The 21,711-nt window shown below is 32.5% G+C and overlaps 1 protein-coding gene across 2 annotated transcripts in view; it reads right to left on the bottom strand.

Moving 5' to 3' along the window:
• Positions 1-254: 254 nt before the first annotated feature.
• LOC145303483 (glycerol-3-phosphate dehydrogenase, mitochondrial-like) overlaps positions 255-21,711 on the bottom strand; it is a 214,099-nt gene continuing 192,642 nt past the window's right edge. For both annotated transcript variants that reach the window (XM_080144851.1, XM_080144850.1), the window contains exon 18: positions 255-649. In XM_080144851.1, the coding sequence (XP_080000977.1) occupies positions 642-649 (8 nt within the window). In that variant the 3' untranslated portion in view covers positions 255-641. The remainder of the gene's footprint in view (positions 650-21,711) is intronic.

Genomic DNA, 21,711 nt, shown 5'->3' with positions numbered 1-21,711 from the left:
GCTTACACATTAGAAATAAATTGTGATGCTTATGCACTTATTGTACCGTGTTATTTTTTTTTTAAATAGTATTTTAAATTAAATTCAAGTTTTACGATATCTTGTTTTTATTAAATTGTTAGGTGAAATTATAGAGTAGGTATAAAACACCTTTTCCTTCCCATGTTAAGAATGGCTTTCTAAATAATGTTATTATTTCAGCACGGTACAATAAGTGCATAAGTATCAAAATCGTCTCAGATTGTTTAATCCAGTTGCTGTAACTGCATATTTTATGTCAATTAAAAAAATAAGTTGTACAATTAAATATAAAGAACAAAGAATAAACAATGAAATGTTGTCGCTATAAAAAGGAGTTAGAATAAATGATACTCATTGTTTACTCCTGTCTTCAAAATCGTATGGCATCTTTTTTTTTTTTCCTTTCCTTTTCTTTTTTTTATGTGTGTGTGTGTGTGTGTATATATATATATATATATAAAGGTGACAGTAAAATCCGTGGTTGAAAATGTTAGCATACGATATTGGCGTTAAAGGAGGAGGAACAGAAAATCCGAAATAATTGAAGCACTCGGAGGAAGACACCATCGAGAATCTGGAAGTCCATCCATTCGAAATCACAGCATTTTATTTTATCCTTTTCATAACTCTGCAATAGAAAAAAAAAAAAAAGTTTTGATAAATATAAAAAGGAAAACAATGTTTAAAGTAACCAATAAAACCAGAAGGCTCATTTCAGTAAACTGTCTCATAAGGAACAGATTTTTGTGATGCACCGATGCTGAGCACTGTTAAGACACGGCCAAAACACTGAGAAAAAATCAGTTGATTGTTTTTTTTTTTTAAACTAATTAAAATTTAATATTTCTGAACAAATTTTGCTTTATTCAGAAAGATAAAACCCCGGTTCTTATCCATATTAAAAGCATTAGTGTTGGGACGATTAATCGGAATCGGGAATCGGAAAAATTATAGTCTAATTTCCGATTCCAAACCGATTCTTTAAAATTTTTAAATAAAAAATAAAACATGCACAAATTGTATTTTATTATTATTAGAAGTTGTTTCTTTACAACATAAGACTGAGAAAAGCCACAGAATGAGTTATAAATCTCATTTACAGATTTAACATTGATTAGCAGATTTTAATTTATTTATTTATTGGTCATTTATAACTTGCCTATTGCCTTTATAATCGTTTCGCATCTATTCGCTAAAAGGTCTATGTTCCCTCATCCAAGGGAATTCATATGCTTACTAACAAGTTTTAAATGCTCTGGGCGGGGGAGGGGGTAAATTTCGTTGGTGCCAACTGTATATAGGGATGTTTGTCATCTCTTCTTCTGAAATAATTAAAGTTTTATGGCACCTTTGTGGACACAAAGAAATACTCAGACTCTCCCAATCTAATTTAATTTGTTTTTATTAGTTTTTTTTATTGTAAGCAAAGTAAATATTTTAGAGTTCACTTGCCTATTCAATATTACAGATTTGAAAAAGCTTTTCGCACATATTTGATAAATGGTCATATGGAGTCTACTAGAGCCTTCAGATTTTAATATCAAAGATTTAACATGCTCGGAATTTTTTTCTAGTGCTGGTTTTGTATGATCACCACATCCTTTGAAATATTTCATGTTTCCTTATATTCTGTTTGGTTTTGGCACGAGTGAAAATATAGATGAAAATCTCACAAGTTTATTAAAACTTTGGAAGAGCAAACATTGAAAAGTTTGTTAACTTAAAAAAAAACTCTCATTTACATTTAAATGCCCAAAACATATGAGATTCTACTTTTTTAGGCGATTATGTGTGAGCACACTGAAATGTCATTTTAGAATTTAGAATGGGGGTTCAGTTGTGTATATAAATATAAACTTATCCCATTTCAGTACATTATAACTTTTTAAGCAGTTATGTAATTTTTAACACTAATTCTAAAGCCGATCAGCAAAATCATAAAATCACATGTAATTGCTATATTTTTTGTATTGCCACCCGTACTTAGGGTTAGTAGTAGGAAAGTGGCGTGGTTTTTATGACGTTTAACAATACTATATATTAATATGATACCGTGTGTATAATTTATTTTGTGTGTAATGATTACATCCAAGTGACTATTGTTTAATCATGGATTCCCATTTCTTATAATAAATATTTTTACCAAGAATTCTTCATAGGTTTTGGTTTTGATTATAGCTGATGGCACTCAAGTCATTTATTTTTTTATAAATAATTTTATCAAGAATTCTTCATAAGTTTTATTTCCAATTGTAACTGATGGAACTCCAGTGATCCATTGTTTTTTTAATAAATAATTTTATCAAGAATTCTTCATAAAGTTTGGTTTCAGTTTTGAATATAGCTGAAGGAACTCCAGCTGATGCACCAAAGTCATATGGATATATTTTTTTTATTTTTGAAATCGCAACTTTATAATATATAAAAATCGATAGAACATTAACTCTATAATAATATATATGAAATCTGCAAGAATTAAAATATCATATTTTAGCATACTTTACGATCTGGCTACGCCGGGCGTACCTGCTAGCTTAGATAAATACTTTTGCAGTTTTAACAAGATTTAAAATAATATCAGAGCATCTCTATTTACGCGATGAATACCAACATCAATATATTACATATGAATGAGTCCCCTGTGGAATTTCCACAGGTTTCGCTAGTTATTATTTGCATCTCGTTTTTGTTTTTGTTTTTTTTACAGCAAAGCAAATCAATTTAATAACCCACCAAATTTATATAATTAAAATAAAATTTAAACATTCATAGAAGAAAGGCACATAATAGTTAATGAAGCCCAACACCCTCGCCATGTTAAAAATGGTTTTCTAAATAGTAACATTATTATTTAGAAATTCGTTCATACCAATAGGGGGCATTGTTAATATTTTGTTCTTACATCCTTTTCTCATTTTACCTACCAATCGTCGACTGTTTTCAACTGTTTATGAAAACTTTCAAGTAGCACACTGTACACTAACGACGAACTGATACAATTTGGTTTTGTTTAAAATAAAATAAACATTTTGCTGTCTTTCAATTTGCAATACATTACAAGGAAAACATTTGAGAAAAAATATACCCGGAAATTACCCGGAGGTTTATGTACTAATTTCAAAATTTACGAAAAAAAACAAATATCTAATCAAATATTTATAAATATTAAAGAATCGGAATCAAATCAGAATCGGAAATTTAGAACGGAATCGGTAATTGGATTGGAATCGGTAAAAATTTTGGAATCGTCCCACAACTAATATATATACTAGCAGGACCCATGTACTGGCGTTGCCTGATAGAAGGATGACCCCTCCTCCAAAAAAAAACAACGATTATTTGTGGGAGCCACTGCCGGCTCAGTAAAATAATGGGCACTAGTGCCCATGGCCAAAATAAATGTATCATGCCGAAGTAACAACATTAGTATCTATAAATCCATTCTTAACGTGGGGATTTGATTATGTGATGTGATTATTTTTTAAAAATAAAAGAATGAACTAAAAATTAATTAAACCCTAGTGCATTTATTCCGGAGGGAACATTATCTCATAAGGAAAAGAAACAACCAAAAAACACTGCGACAGACCTAAACAATAATTCCCGAAGCCTTTAATTTTGTCCTTTTTCCGTTGTAATTTTTTCCAGCGAGTATCATTGAATACAGGTTTAAGTTTCAGATTAAAAAAGAATTTCAGGTAATATTTTTAATAAGAGGTGGATGTAGTTTGCTTGAAGCATTGTATAGTATGTAGTTAAATGAAATGTGTAGAAGGCGGTACAATTCAGAGGTAACGGAAAGACACAAGCTGAAGTAGGCGAGAAAGTTTTATTAATACAACTTACAAATATATGTGTACATATTCATGTATTTCATATACACATATTTATATTTTGCACCGTGATTACCTGGGAAAGTTGGTCTGGTGGTATATCCGTGTTGAACCAACGTCAAATGAATATCTGACGAAGAGATCTTTCTCGAAATATTATATAACATGGATATACCATCAGACCGACTTTCCCAGGTAATCACGGTGCAAATATAAATATGTGTATAAGAAATACATGAATATGTACACATGTATTTGTAAGTTGTATTAATAAAACTTTCTCACCTGCTTCAGCTGGTAGGACTAAATATTTAGAGAGAAAAATAGGGACTCCTTCCTCTAATGATGTTGCGATTGTGATGGTGTTGTTCGTCGGATGTAATGTATTTTATTATCACAATTGAATGTGTCTGAAATTGTGTTCGAAAGCTACATAAGATAGTGGCTATTAGCCGAACTGTATCGAATTTGTATGTGGCATCTGTTGTTGAAAACCTACAATACTTTTGTCCAGAGGGGAATTCCTGCGGCTACTTTATTAATAAAGCAAAGATATCAGATCTGAAAAGAATACACCTTTATAAAAGTCGTTCTTCACTTAGTAATCGGTGAAAATTTCATATTGATTAGATAATTATCGGATTTTTGGTAGACTTTTAAAGAGAGATTCCATCAACACAAACCTTACAACCTGCCCCAATTTTGTCTGTCGCTAGTTGTTCTCTTTTGATTTTGCCCGAAAGCGGCCAGAGCATATTAAAAAAAATCACTGTCATCACATGAAGTTCCTACAAAATGAAAAATTTAGATCCCCCCCCCTCTTAGCTGGTAAACGATGTTCCTATCTTAAAGGTAGAATAAGAACTAAAAATCTGTTATTGTTTTGCATAATATACATTATCTTTCATAATTGTCAACTGTAAATAAATGGGTGCTTCCACATTATAATAACGAATCGAAATATTGAATTTCAAGTAAAACAAATGATGTCTATGTAATTGTCAGGTCGCAAACAGTAACATATTCAAAGATTATGGAAAACAATGAGGTAGAAGAATAATTATTCCTGAAAATAGACATTTGACAAAACCTAGTGATTTGGTTTCAAAATCTACCGATTGAAATTGGAGAGTTAACAGGGGAGGTAATTAAGTTTTCAATTATCACAAATTCAATCAGTTATGTTTTTATATAAAAAACTGAAAAATTCAAACAGTTAAAAATAAGTTATAAATATTGTTTCATCTGAGTTACTTCACTTTTTGCTTACATCACGTGACCCAATATGTAACCTTTGTAGCAGAAACAAATAGAACTCTTTTCTTGTGTGTCAGTGCCTCCCCTGACTGTGTGATATGGCACATACTGACCAATCAGAGGCATAGAGCAGGGATCTTCCTTACCCCCTTAAGGAACTATAACTGCTTCCGTCCCGGACAAGAAAAACTCTTTCTTTTTCCAGCTAGACGTCAAAGAGAGCGGACCTGTTTCCTCACTCTCTCTCTCTCTGTGCCTACAGCGGTATCGATGGTCCCCACTTGGGAATAACTACCGGGCAAAGGCAGACGAGTTCAATCCCAGCTATATCTAAATGGAATCTTGCCCTACTTCAATAAACCTTTTCCTTGCAAGTTTTACGAAGTCGTTTGTTCGTTTATTCAGTAGCTTGTGTTGAAATATTTATTTTATTAGGGAGTGCCCAAAAAGCATTAACTCAACTCCCTAAACCTTATCAGAACTGTTTTTCATGAATAATTATTCTTCTACCTCATCGTTTTCCGTAATTTTTGAATATGTTACTATTTGCAACCTGACAATTACGTAGGTACCATTTATTTTACTTGAAATTCATTTTTGTTTGTTTTTTATTTCGTTATTATAGTATACAAGCACCAATAAATGTGTTAACTGTACTTTTGGTTTTAGCTTTTTGTCCTGATAACGCATATGTTTAAGATATGTACTGTGAAATAAAATAACGTCTATTCTAACAGGCCATTAGATTTAATGATATTAATCGAAGAAGAATTTTAAAATATGAAAAGAACTAATAAACGCGAGAGGAAAGGTAATGGGGTGGGGGTAATTTAATGGGTGCAAAGAGCGCGATGGAATTAGAGCCTCGTTTTCACTTTGGGAAAAGTTAGGTCACGTGGTACTCGGACTACGATGGCACAGCAAATAACATAGCTTCCTCTGTTTTGATCAGTGTGATCTTTCAGCGCCCCCACCCCTAAAAGTTTTGAAAAAACAGTTCAAAGAATTTTGGAGCAATTATTATTATAGAGAACAAACTAAAAAAAAGTTGTAAATAAACAAATATATAACAAATAAATGCTACCAAAGGCAAGATAGGTTACTCTTCTCCTGATCTGGATAAGTTTTTAGGATGCTTGTGCATCTATGTTACCGCGCTATATTTTAAATACTATTTTCAAGTTAAATTCAATTTTTATGATATATTTGTATATTAAATTGTTAGGTGAAAGTACAGAATAGTTACAAAATACCCTCCCCTCTCCATGTTAAGAACAGTAACATAGATGCACAAGTACCGTAGTGTTTTTACTTATTTTAAGGCGTTTTTTAAATTTGAAACAAGTAGTGCCTAATTGTTAACTTGGAACATTTTCATGGTAAGTGATCGTCTTTATCTGTGCCTAAATCTGAATGCAGATTCCACAAACATAGCTTTTTCCTTAGAACTGCCCGCTTGTGGAACATTGTTCCATTGACCTGCTTCCAACTGACTACAGCATGGTAGCTATCAAGTTTTTGTTGAAGCATCCCCTTAAATAATCAAATTCTACCCAACTTACACGATTAACGATTACTACACTACGACCTTATATGCATTAACCTTATCCTCGAGTGGCCCTCAGGCCTTTATTAATGGTGACGCCGTGGTAAAAAAAGAGTTAATTTTTTGTTTTAACACCGTTGCCCGAGTGTCACGTGATCTAATTTTTCGCAAACTGAAAACAAGGCTAGAATTTCAGGTCCTATTGCGCTATTTGTCACCATTTACTGAATCCATTTCGTAACTAAAGAACTTAATATTTTTTTTTTGTTTTGCATAATTTTTTGCTTGTCTTTTATGATTCTTTCTATTGCTTTCGTTTGTTAATTTTTGTTTTTTAATGTTTTTGTTATGGACCCACTGCTTTTAGTGTAATGGTTTATACACGTGTTAGCATGTAGACATTCGGGGGCCCAACACGTTATAGACTCCATCGCAAAGGAGATAAAAGACAAGGAATAACTCTACTCACATTTTTCTGTTGAAACGATGGCATTTACTTCCGGTTATTTTTCTGAATAAAACGTGATCTTTCTCTCTGACCTCTGTCTTCACGAACGTGCACATCGGTCTGCACACACGTTTCTTTTTATAATCTTTTTCCTTGCCATCATGTCATCTCATGCACCGCTCGGTTATTTGCATACAGCTGCCACACACACGTTCATGCTCTGTTATATTAGAAAAGGTTTCATACTCCTAGTGACTACTCTGTCAAAAATATTATGTCATAGCTTGTGTTGTGAAAGTTTTTTCTTGTAGGGGCTGGTTCTAGATTCGGTAATTTTTTTGGAGTGTGAGAGGCAAAAAGCTGAGCTGATTATAGGAGGAGGGCCAAACAACTTTGACTACATTGTCATGGAGGACAACAATGTTATTTAATATGTAAATTTTTCTAGCGTTTAAAGAAAACAAGCATTAAATATAATTAGATATTATATGATTATATTTAAATGATATATATTTTATTGCAGGAATATATATATAATATATATATATATAAAGGATTACAAATATATTTTGAAAAAAAACTCTATTTTATTGCAAGAATAAAACAAATTACTATTACGATCAAGAAATGAATGGCTCTCGCCTCAACGAAGCACCCAGCTTCGACAAACTTCTGACCTTTATCCCATGGCCTGAAATAGAAGACCTACGTCAGATCCGTTGCCAAAATCATTAGAAAGATGGTGGTATACAACTTCAGAAGGTATCTCACTCCTGACGAATATGATATTTTTGTTTTGTCACGGTTATATACATCATACAGGTTTTTCTTTATTTTTTTTTTTTTTATATAGGAGGAATTCTGGACAAGAACGAAAAGTTGTCCTGAAAATCTGGAATATAGAAATGTCCGAGATAGTTTCATTCATATGAATGTTACGTTTTCAGAACTAGCGCTCATATCCCCAGTTTTTAATGGATAGTTCTCGGCTTGAGGAAGTACAAACTTCTGGTACTGACCTTCACCCCTGACCTGAAATAGAATGCATACATCGGATCCACTGCCAGAATCACTGGGAAAATGGTGGGATCGTTCTACCGCCCCAGAAAGTATCTCACTCCTGACGCAATTCTCTACCTATACATGAGCCAAATACGTTCTAAGAAGGAGTACTGTTGTCACATTTGGAGCTCCTGAAAGTATTCTTTCCTGCCTTGATAGGGTACAAGACCGTCCTTAAAATTTAGAGGGTGATGATCTTTTCACCTCTCTGCTCCCTCTTTCTCACAGAAGAGACGTTGCAATCTATCTCTATTCTATCAACACTTTTATGGTAGGTATTCGACTGAGCTCCAATCTTTGGTCCTTCCATGTAAAACTTTCACAACAACTACTCGCCTAGCTAAAACACTGCCAACAACTTTCCTCACCCCCTATCTGGGGCCAAAACTAAATGAAAATTTCATGAGTATAGTTTCTGTCTTAGAACTGTCCGTCTGTAGAACTCAATACATTTGTCTGCTTCCCAGCTGACTATAATATCGTCATAAATTTCTATTGCATCGTTCTATTAGATAATCTAGCCTTATCCAAGCTTCACCATATCTGATCTTGTCTCACCAGCTACCTTATCCTTAAGTGGCTTCTAGACCTTGATAAGTGGTAACCAGCAAAGTAAAATAAAAAATAAAAATTCATTTCTACACTGAAACACAATAAGGAAGATACAATAAACGACAAACTGAAATTAAAATCTCTGAAGGTGAAGGAACACTTACGGCTCTTACAATTGCTCAAACACAAACCCAACACAATCACAAAAAATAAATTTTCATTTAGGTTTAAATTTTGAAAAATCAAAATCAAAAGTAAAACGTATTTTTCAGGTAAATTTAAAATCTATATAATTATAAAACTCAATTGACCTTGTAACGAGTGATGTAACCCACTTTCTGGTTTACGACATCCGGTTGTGCATGCGCGTATAAACATTAACCCATAACAACATAAACAAATAAACACAAATCACTTCTTTTGCAGATTTTGACCTGCGCACTGAAATATTAATGTTATTATTTCGAAATTATTATTTAACATGGGAAGAGTGGGGGTGTTTTGCAACTACTTTTTATTACGACCATACTGTCGCTATTTTCTTACAATTAAACAACTTTAACCCGTTGACAAACATAAGAACAATTGTAGTAAAGCCAAGACTACTACTACTCTCTATCCGTCCCTTTTCCTTCCTTCCATCCTTCCTTCTTTTTTTATTTTTTGTTTACATTTCTAGATACAAAAGATTTGTGTGAGAACGGTGAATTTGTTGACACATTTATTAATCTGTTTCAATATTAGTTTTATTTTATTTTATTTATTTAGGTTTTATTTTTTGCTTCAGGTTTTATTAATAATTATTTAGATTTTAAGTTTCTATAACTTGGTTGAAGGATTCCAATATGGGTTTTTCATTCTTATATTTATCATTGGTAGGTTCATGTGCGTTTTTGCTGCTAAATAACTTTCGTTGGCATTCGATTCGTAGGAAAATCATGTTTAATTTTCGATTTTTGAGGGATTATTCGGAAAAATAGGTAACTTTACACAAATAGAGAGGATTTTTTTCCATGTTTAAGTGATCCGTCCGTGATTTTTCATTTTAATATACTTTCATAAAAATGTTTCTGTTATGTAAAAAAAAAAATATTTTCTTTACGTGACAAGTGTCGTGCTCATACATGAATTCCATAGCTAATATAACATACTGACCCAACGGGTCACGGGTAGTCTAGTAAGAATTTAAATTTTGACACAATATAATCACTCTCAACTTTAACTGCGTTCGGTTCATTTATATTTATATCATGTCTCCTGAGTAAAGAAGGCAGACAAAATTTATTTGAGGGTCAGATTTGGCCTACGGCTATATTATGGCCCCTGGGCTATATTATGGATCCCCAAATGGGGAGCTGAACAGGATTCAAACTCTCAATCACATGGATTTAATTAACTTCATCGGTCTCTCACGTTCAACTTTGACAGTGTATTTTGATTGGTTTGTCACGTTCAGGCTTGCAATAGTGTAAGAACAAATGTTCCCCAATACTTTGCGGTTACTAACTATGGAATTTTAAAGAACCAGTTCTAGTGGTGCACTGATTTCGAACACTGCTAAGTATATCCCCTGGGTTGTGCCTGAAAGGGATCAGAGACAAGTAAGAATCAACTACTGTCAGACCTCTCCCGTGGGACTTCCACAAACTGAAAATCTACCCCCTCCTCCCTGGAAAGTAATGCACCTATTTTAAAGGTAAAATAAGAGCTTTTAATGATATTAATTGGAGGAGGGTTTTAGTATATGAAAAGAATTAATAAATGCTAGAGGAAATTTGATTTATTGTCTCGTAAGATTTTTTTCCAGTCATATTTTTCAGAAGAGTATCATTTAAATTTTAAAGTTGTTTATAATATATATATAAATATATGTGTGTGTGTGTGTTACAACAGAAAAATGCGAGCATGAAAAGTAATATGGTTAAGCTTAAACATGGAAAAGTAAAGGACTAGTTGTTAAAACTGGAAAAGAAAAGGACAAGTTATTCTAGTAAAAAATATTCATAAATTTATAACTTAAAATATTGCAGCATTAAGAATTGATTATATAATGTTATGAATTGAATTTTTTTTAAAATTATTAATGCTGCAATATTTTAAGTTATAAATTAGGATTAGAATAGTATATATATGCACACCCCCACACACACATATATATATATATATATATATATATATATATATATTATTGGATTAACCGGCAAAACAAAAAAGTTTGGAAAACAATATCCTAGGAGGTATAGATCTCTTTTACAGGAAAATGTCTGCAAAAGTCCACAATAAAGTCCTGAATTACCCGATTGCAAGGGCCAGCGAGCTATGTTATTTATGAATGAGGCAAGACATAAACAGCGGAATACATGCTCCTTTTTAAACGAGGGAAAGGTTTCTTCCTGAGTGTCGTTTCGTTGAATTGTCTCATTATTCTTAGAGATATGTTGGGGAAAGCAAATTTACCTCTGTCCATTAAAGTTTCCGTGTTTGTCTTGCATATTTTCTATTATATGGTCCCGTTGGTATTCTTTAGTTGTGCTGGTGAAATGTAGTTTTTATTCCTCCTTTGTGCATGAAACTGTGACGGATTATCTAGAATTAGCCACGTTCATCTGCTTTCAATTCTAATGAAAGAATAAGTTAGTGGCAACAAGATTAGCTGGGTGGGAGGAAGTAGAAAGGATACTCTAAGCTGGCATGTGGGGATGGTTGGATCGACCTTAGCTGACAGTCATGAGGCGGAGATGGGAGTGTGTCTGTGTGGATGACGGGGATGGGAGGGGCTATATTGGGGGAATAAAGGTCGGAAATCCTTATCATAAAGTATTTTTCATTAAATTTAAATATTTAAATATAAATATTTCTGGATTGAAAGGTTTAGTATTATTTTAATTGCATAAGTTTATATGTGCTGGTTTTTTAATTAGTTCGATTTGTGGGAGGAGTTGCAAAAGGGAGGTGCAGGGGGGATATTTAAGGGTTCTTATTTTTGGTTTTAGGTTTGAGGCCCAGGGAGGAGGGGATTTCTAAGTTACTTTTCATTAAGTTTTGGCTTTAAATTGGTGAGGACATATTCTTGGTGCAACTGGTGTTAATTGCTAGTTTGGTTGTAGTTTAATAGGTGGTGTTAAGTGTAAGATTTTGCGGGATGAGATTTGGTTAGGGATAATTGTCTGAGAAGCTATGAGTAAAGTAGTTATAGTGTTAGTAAGATCTTGCCAGGGGGCAGGTGATTCAAGGTGGGTTTTTTTTTTTAATTAATGTTATATAAGCGTTATATATTCAGAGAGTGTGCAAATAGTTTATATTAAAAAGTTAGTTTTTTGTGGCGATCACAGTGGATAACAAAGTCTTAGTTGCGATTGCAGAGGAGGGGAAAAAAAGTGATTTAAATTTGGGGTGTTAGCCGTTAGCCGTTTGCTAGGGGAGAGGGGTAGCGAGGGAGGGTGTTATGTTTTTTTTTCATGGTTAGTGTGATGTGCTAAATATTAATTCCTGTCTGGTGGTGCATTTTCAGTGGGGTGATTTATATTTCCGTACTTGAACTTCCTCTTGTGCCTGCAACTGCAAATTATCTCTGGTTTTGAGTTGAGGATGTTTAATTTATTAGGTCCCGTTATAATCTTGGTCGCCTCTGTGTTACATAGTCGGCAGTATTTAGAGCCTGGTCTGTAAGATTTGGATTTTCTTAATATTTTCCATTTTAATGAGAAGTTTATTTTGTTTTGTTTCAAATTTCTTACTAGGTTAGATAGGGTAGTTTTTGTTTTAGGGGTCTCTCTAGAGAATGATTGCAAATGGTTCGCAATTCTGGCCTTTATCGGGAAGGAGGATAATCCTATGTAGGTGTGTATTTTTGGGTTTGTGTATGGTGTATTTAGAGATTCTTCATTTATCTGGGGGTAAATTGAGTTTCTATGTTCCGGCTCTGTACCGCCTATTCCTATCGGTTATGTGATCAGTTGTTCGGTGCGTGTACTATTATTTGTTGGGTTATGTGGATCCTCGCTGGTATAACTAGTTCTATGGGCTTGGGCTGTCAAGGTATTTGCTGTTGTGTATATATAGAGGAGTCATTGTAGCACATTGCCCCCTAAGATTGTTATTCAGTAGCAATCTTCAAAGTATTGTAAGCATCTTAAAATAGCTAATAAAACAGAGGATCATTTTAGTAAATTATCCCCCAAGAAGATCTTTTGTCTACCTTTGCATCAGAAAACAATACTAACCTTAAGCATTATGTGAACATGCAGTCACAGAGTACATGAGCGATATAACAAACAGATTTAAAGATTATGTTAACTATGGAAAAACAGATGAGGAAAACAAATTTGAATCAGTGTTTTTTTTTGTTTTTTTTTACCTCCCAACTAGTGTTGAGACGATTCCTAAATTTTTTCTGATTCCGATTCCAGGAAAATGTTGATTAACGATTCTGATACCAAGTACGATTCCGATTCCCGTGGAATTGTTGTTTTGAAATATACCATTATATAATTAAAAGTTTTTGTGTAGCAAAAAAATTTGGTATAGCGAAAAAGTGGAAATACAATTAAGGGAATTTCAAAAACGATTCGATTTTTTTCGTAAAATTTCTTTCATTGAAGATAAAAGTCAAAACAAATACTTTAACCATGAATTAAACATGCACCTTGAAATTAATAACAATCAATTTCAGGAGTTATTTTATATATTAAAAAATATAGAGAAAAAGTAAGTTATGATTAATTCAACAAAAAATACAATAACATCAAATTTCAAGGGGGTTTTGTTGATCTTTTGATATTCATTTTTTGTTTTATTTCCTTTTTATCTTCCATAACTCTTTAAAATTTAATAGTTTTTTGTTGTTTTTTTTTGGTTTTGTTTTTTTGCAGCTTCAATCGCTAACTGATTTTTATTCCACTTTCTAGAATATTCTTATTTCTAAATGAAATTTAAAAATAAATCTTTGATTAAATTTTTAGCCTTTTATATTCAATAGTCTCAAATTATTCCTATTCATTTATTTGACTTTTTAAAAAATATTTTTAACAATGTTATTTTTTAAATCTAAATTGGTTTGGTAAATGTTACCTTACGCTACAAAAGAATACCGACCATTCTAATTTCACCACCTTCGGTAGTGTTTTTTTTTGCATGATACGTTCGTGTGCGAACAGGCGTAGTGAAGTGTCTTATCATATCGCGTAGGAATGTTTCTAATAAGAAAGTTAAAAAAAAAAAAAATGTGGTTCATTTTTTTTTTTTTTTTTGTCTTACGTAGTTTTTAATGCTTTTTTAATTGATCAAAAAGTAAAGTTTTCACAAGCGATTTGCAAAAACATAAGCAACAAACACATTTTTATGTTTTTCGTTCTATTTTTTTTTGGGGGGGGGATATTCCATTAACAGGTACTTCTGCAGTTTAATTAACATTTTTTTCCGTAAGTAACGTGCCGACATTTACCATTTCACAAAAATTCTATTTATATTGAGGAGGGGGCAGTGGTGAAATGGTAAATGTCGGCGCATTACTTACGGAAAAATGGTTAATTAAACTGCAGAAGCACCTGTTAAACTACACAAGTCATATAATTGAATACCCACACCTCCAAAAAAGAACAAAAAACATAAAAATGTTTGGTCGTTTTGTAAACCGCTCGTGAAAACGTTTTTTTTTTTTTTTTTTTTTTTTTTTTTTTATAGATCAATTAAAAAGCATTAAAACTATGTAAGAAAAAAAAAAATAAACCCCATTTTTTTTAAACTTGATTGACAACCACTTAAATATTCCTACGTAATGTGATAAGACACCCCACTACGCCCATTCACACGCAAACGTATCATGTAAGAAAAACACTACCAAAGGCTGTGAAATGGCACAAAATAGTCCCATGGTCTAGGGGTTCATACCATGCAGACAGTAAATTTGCAGCGAGTTTGATTATAAGATTCATTGTCAGCGACCTCGAATACCCCTAAAAACACAAATTAGAGTGGTCGGTGTTCTGTTTTAGCATAAGGTAACATTTACCATTGGTTTATTTTAGGTACGGACAAAATGAATGCCGATGTATAAATATTTTGACCCCTCCCTTTACTTAAAAAATCACGAAAACTCAGGAAAATAACCAATTTTAATGAAATTTTCAGTATTTGTCAAATAATGATCGCGGAATATAATGAACTAATTATTTTTATTCAAATCTTAATGGAAATGTATTATTTTGTTTAAACAAAAAATACTTTTACTAAAGTTATGGTTTTTAGTAGTAAATAAAAATGCATGAATTTTTTTTTTTTTTTATATGAATAAAGCATCGAAATTTGTAACAATAAAAATAATTTTTACAGGAACATTACAAAAAAAAGCCCCTAAATCCGTATTAATGAATTTAATATAACTCGAAGAAAAATTAATTTCCCGAACTACCGCTATTACCATTAAATTAAGTATTGCTTATTTAATATTTTCATACAAAAAAATTATAATTGAAAAAAAATATTTCTACTTTTTTTTTAAATTACAGGTTTTGCATAATTTTTATATGCAAGATTTTAATAATTTCCTTGCTCGCAAGAATGTGAAACTTTTGGCATAACATATTTTTTATATAATATTGAGCAATAATTAAAACAAAAAATAATTTAAAAACAGGGGCATAGAAAAATAATTAAATTAAAAAAATGGAAAAATTTATACAAACGTTCAGAATAGGAATGTACGGATGCACGTCAGGGAAAAAAATATCACACCCCTTCCTCCCTTTTAATTACATGACGTAATTTCCAGTCTTTCGACTGGCTGATATTTTAGGCCTCCGTATATTCCGTGTTGAGAAAAACTTTAGTTTGTTGCATTTTGCGAATGGCAGATCACTCAGTTTTGGGCTAATTAATTTGTTTTGTACAAACAAGGTGTTTTTTTTTATTATTATAATTTAATTCAATATCTTAGGACTTGACTAATTATCTTTGAAATAGACCCAGAAAACTAATATTTATCTTTTTAAAGGATTTTTACAATGAATTTATTTAACTTCAAAATTTAGCTGAATTGAGTAGCTCGCCATGAGAACATTTTCCATAACTTTTTTTTTTTTTTTTTTTTTTCACATGTACAAATAGTTTTTTCATTTTGGAAATTAAGTTTAGTCCTTAATCTTTCAAATACACTCAAAAAGTAGTCTGAAACCTACAAAAAAATTATGATAAATCGCTTTTCAAAACTAGGTCCCCCTATCGTTGTTCTCCCGTTTTTGCCCATACCTAGTTTATTTCTATATTTATTTTTATTATATAATTATCGTCCTGTAATGTTACCTTTTTATGTCTATATATATGCCTTAATTTACCTTTTTATATCTATATAAAAAAGTAATTTTTTGGTAATTCTATTGTTAAATAAAAGTTATTTATTGAACTTTCGAAATCGTCTCTGTCTTAATGCTGTTTCTGACATTTTTTTTTTGTTTTGTTTTTGTTGCGCAAAGAAGTTCCAAAAGAAATGTTTAATTGCTTCATTCGCAGAATATTTTAATGAAATGTAAATTTCTAAAAAAATTAAATTAAATTACCGCAATGTTCTATTAAACCTTTTATTGTTTAAATAATTAATCTCACTTGAAACAAACAGTTCAAAATTATGAGAGAATCGTGAATCTAAGGTATTTTTAACGATGCGATTCCGACCCCCCCCCCCCAAATACACGATTCTTACGATTACCGATTCCGATTAATCGTCCCACTCACCACCAGTCCACCACTACTCCCAACCGACAGATCGGACGTTGAAAATCCGTTTTCTCTCAGTTTCGCCTTCACTCAAGCAGTAAGCACAAACCAAAAAATTGCACTAGAATCTACTGCATTCTGTAAAATGCACTACATGGGTTGCCATCTCAAAACTTAGCATAACCAGAACAGTTTGATTTAAGAAGGATGTTTAGGAGGAGACAGTGACGTTTAATAAAGTATGCCATGATCAGCATTGAGGGGAATGCCAACAGGTTCAGGCACCGATATTTTTGTGCCCAACTAGAATGCACCGTTTCCTCTTTGAGGGAATTAATTTGCTCCCTATTTTTCGGCCTTGTGCTAAATTATGCTGCATTAGGAAGCAAATGTTATTTTCAACATTCATATGTACTTAGTTCCTGCCTGGATGCAAAATTGTTACCGGTGATTCTTTTGCTCTTAATTACTATTTATGGCAAAGAAAATTAAATGAAACATTCTTTTATTAAAAGGTTTACACAAATTATTAAGTCAAGCAAAACAATTTCTTTAACTAATTTCGCAATGTTTTTTTTTCTGTTAAAATAATTTGTGTCGGTAATAGTAATGATTATCTAGTTATTTTTATTTTTAGATAAATTCGAGTTCGTCCGCACCAGTGCACCACTTCAGTTTGAGATAGTATTTTCATAGTTTGTAATGGACACATCGTATTTGAAATCTTTATGCGGTTATTGGTAACAAATTCAGGGGAGATAACTATAGATTGAAAAGTAATTTTTTTAAAAACTATCTGAGGTTTCATCTATACAACTTCAGTTTAAAATAGCATTTTTGTTTGAGAATTTTTTACATAAAAATTGATAATTTGGATTATTGAACCAACTGTCCTCACTCTTAGCCGTTTGGCTTGCATCAAAGTGTAATATCTGTTCTGATACCGAACTGCACCTGTCCTATCCATGATCAGACTAAGGTAATTTTTATTTTGTCTCTCTAGAGTAGCCCTTTTTTATGTTCCCCTTCATTAAATCTGACCTTGTGTCTAACTCTGCTCTCGTGAGGAAGTAAGTAAACAAGTAAACCTCATCTTTGTTATTTTCGACATTCAGATTTTAGAAAAGGTCCGAGGTTACATTGGCCATAAAGTTGTGAACGGATTAGAATCATTCAAATAATCCAGCACATTCATGCAGTATGGTTAAAAGCAAAGAAATTGAAAACAAACAATTTTTACCAAACGCAAGAAAATTTAATTTTCTACCGACCTGTATAATTTTCAAGTGTGGAAACTGGTTGTAATATTTATCACCTCAAAAGCAAGTAAATAAAAAAATGGTGGTCGACTTTTTAGGTGGTCGCCTAAAAGATTATACTACTACTATTACAACTACAACTAATAAAGTGGATAAAGCAAACTAGCCAAGAAAAGAATACAAGAATAGACACGATCAAATGGGGGAAGGCTATATAACTGCATCTTGAACACCAGACAAATGATACATGCACATACTGGCAGCAACACTTGAAAATGGAAATTATAAAATCCTATCAGATGTGGATGTACGAACAGATGAACCTATTCAAGTAAGAAGACTGGATGTCATAATAGTTAACAAGAAGGCAAAGTCCTGCCAGATCGTAGATTTCACCGTTCCATCAGACCATAGGGTAAATATCAAGGAGAAGCAAATACATAGAGTTGGCCAGAGAGCTGAAAAAGATATGGAACACAAAGAAAGTCAAGAAAACACCAATAATCATAGGAGCACTAGGAACAATACTGAAAAACTTTGAAAAAAGAATGGGAGAGATTAGAATCAGAGGGATAGCTGAGAAAACGTCTGAAATATTAAGAAAAAGCCTTGAATGTGGAGACTAATACGCATGAACTACAGATGCTAGCCAGACATATAGAAACTGCTACAGAAGCGAAACACAAATAAACACCACGTGGAATCAAGAAAACTGAAACTGTATAATTGTAAGTTAATCCATCCCCCAAAAAGTGTCAGCATCAACTGGCATTACACCAAATAGTGAAAGAGGGCCAAGGAGAGAAAGCACTAACCAGACCTCCATTGGATGAGTGCAAAAAGGACTGGGACCTTGGGGAGAATAATTGACACCCAAATTCCAGTGAAGACCAATTGTTGTTGTCAATGAGAAATCAATGGTAAACGGTTGTTACAATAACACAAATTAATTTGCAAAGGTGAAGAGTACTAGAAAGAGGTGAAGAGTACTAGAAATCTGGGGAGACTGGTTGTCACTCAGACTCCAAGGAACACTGCAGGTTGTTCTCAAAGAGAAATTTTTGATGGCCTGTGTGAAGAAAAAAAAATTTTTTTTTAATAAAAAAAATAATAATAATAATAATAATAATCTCCTTCTCGCCCTAATCTGACTGGCAACCTAACTCGCGATCAACCAAGTGAAAGTAATGAAACAAATTTTTAAATAATAAAGCTTTCGGTTTTAGAACTTTCAAACTATACAGGTTGATAGAAATTTAAATCTTTAATGCTTTTGGTAACAGTTATTTGTTGTATATTTTGTTTTTTACTCTTTTGAATTTTAGCTTTTATTTTTGTCGTCAGTGTTAATTTTTTTTTTAAAGTTCGATTTGAGACAAGTGGAGACAATCACAAAATCTTTCCTTGGAATGGACCTAATCCTTTGTAAATAAATTGTCTGTTTTAATTTATTTCGAAATTTTGATTTATTACAAAAACTTTGTTTTCAAAGAAAAAAGTGTTTGTTTAAAAATATTTGATTCAATAAATGTTCCAGTAATTAATGATTTCTGTTGTGTTACTGTATTTTTCATTTTCACATAACGCTCGCAAACGTTCCATAAATTTCGTGAGTGTCTATACTTGTCCCACTTTAAACTTTTTCTAAAATGAAAACCAAAGAAAACTAAAATGCAGAAGTGCATTTATTTCCCCACGATTTCTACCGCATTAGCCATAAAACATTGATTGTCTAATACAGCAGTTTCGGTACTTGTACAGTTTAATCAACACATTAAAAATATGAAAATATCGAAAAAAGGTTATATTGTACGTATCCGTTTTGGACTGAAGATCTCTGAAAAAAATTTCACTTCATTTGATCGAGTAGTTTTTTGTTTACAGTGGAAAAACACTTTTTTATGAGAACGCGTTGAAGTTAGCTATCTTGGAATTTTTTGAACATGCCACGGGGAGATAACTCAATTTAGAGCGCCGACCCCCCCCCCACACACACGCACATCTTTAATACTAGTTTTTCTTCCTAAAAATCGAACCTTTTGCTCAGTATCATTATATCATAACAATTTTTTCCCCTGTGAAAAAAATACTTGATGAAATTAAGTGAATTTTTTTTTTTTTTTTTTTGAGGACTTCGTTCCATAACGGATACGTACAATATAACCCTTTTTCGATATTTTCATTTTTTCATGCCTTGATTAAACTGTACAAGTACCACAGTTTCTTAACCACACACATGGAATAGACGCATCTTATTTGAAATCGTTGTTTTTGTGTGCAACAAGTCCAAGGGAGATAACTATGCTTGAAAAATTATTTTATTTAACGCTCATCCGATCGGCAAGCAATATATTATATTAAGGGTTAATGGGTGTACGATAGTCATTGGGATAATAGTATAGTAATCGTTAATAGTGAAAATTTGGTAAATTGGATTACTTAAGGGGACATTTCATCAAGAACTTATTATAAACCAACTTTGTATTTCAGCTTATTTAGTTTGAACTCAAAGGGCTTGGTTCTGACTATAAAATTCAATAGCATCTTGAAATTTTCCAACACCAACTTATAGCAAGTGTCACATTCTGCACTATGCAACTAAAACATTCTCAAGACATCACACAAATATTGTCTACGGATGATGGTAAAGTTATAATGTGGCCATGCTTGGATCATTGGTAATATGAAGTAGCTTTTTCATTCGTCCCACCAATGTGAAAATAATTGATCGCACTCTATGTGTCACAATCTTTACCCAAAGAAAGATTAAAATTACCAAGAAGCAACAATTTTTTCATCCACTAGTGCAGATGTCATGCTCGTTCAAAGAGACCCTTAGAAAGAAGTAAGAACTTCCTCATTCACCGACAGGAGTCGGTGCATAGATGGGAAAGATCATCACGTATCGACCGTATGTCGGAAGAGCATGCATTTCTGTTGTAGTGCTCAACCTTACAAATAATAATGGACTCTTCCACTTATTATAAAGACAGCGAGAATATGTCTCTTGGCAACGATGCACAATTTGTTGTAATTGCTTTTATGTTCAGTATATTTCATTTCCACATTCATTCCGGGCCCTTATGGTACCACAACAATTTCTATTATGCAAGCAATCATGTCAAAGGTGTCTTAATGGGAACAACAACAACTTATCTCCGTTTGGATTTAGGTTTACCTACCCTTCCCTGCTCCCCGCTTAAAAAAAAAAAAAAGGCAGTGCAATCAGATGATACTTCTGTTATCCGATCCTGTTAATATACAAATGTTCACATTCTAGGTGTTCAAAAGAGTTCTTACGTTCCAGCAGCAGAAATTGCATCTTGTTTCCTTGCATATAATTCATGGTTTATTTTATTCCTAAAGTTGTTAAAAATATTTCTATTTTTTCCTTCTTTAGCACAGAGAAACTATTGAATTTAATAGTCAATACTCAACTGGCTAATTAAGCGCCTCATTAGAAAACTAAGATAGAAACCTAGGAACTTGGTTTATAAGAAGTCTGTGATACTCCATTATGTTTAGATGGGCAAATCCATTTTTTCAGTTCTGATTGACTGTGAATCTTTGTATGCATAATCTACACTGGCCAACACATTTTTCGTGCCCAAAGTTTCTAAGTTTATTTAGACTAATTGGGGTGGGGGCTAATTCCGAAAATTGTATTAATTTTTTTCTAATTAGGTCAAGTTGTTGAGATATTTGCTATTTTATAACTTTTTTTCACCTTAAAAATAGGTGTTCTGCCTCCCTGTTTTGAACTCATTATCTCCCTTAAAAAAGTTACTCTTAACTAAAAAGTTACTTTCTTCCTAATTTCCTCTTCTCATTGATCTTTATTTTATTTATTTTTGCAACAACTGGCGACACAGCATGCCTCTTCTTTATCAGCACCCATCCCCGGCATCAACAGTACGTTTTACTCATTTCTACTTCTGGACAATGTGTTTGTTTACTTTGTCATGCAAAGTGACATTTCATGTTCCATTTCTTTACGAACTTATTCAGCTTTTCGATTTCTTT

Source organism: Euprymna scolopes, chromosome 19, assembly GCF_053919585.1.
Source record: "Euprymna scolopes isolate OS-2025 chromosome 19, ASM5391958v1, whole genome shotgun sequence".
NCBI lineage: Eukaryota > Metazoa > Mollusca > Cephalopoda > Sepiida > Sepiolidae > Euprymna > Euprymna scolopes.
Note: the sequence above shows the minus strand (reverse complement) of the source record. Positions and strands in the feature narration are given on the sequence as shown.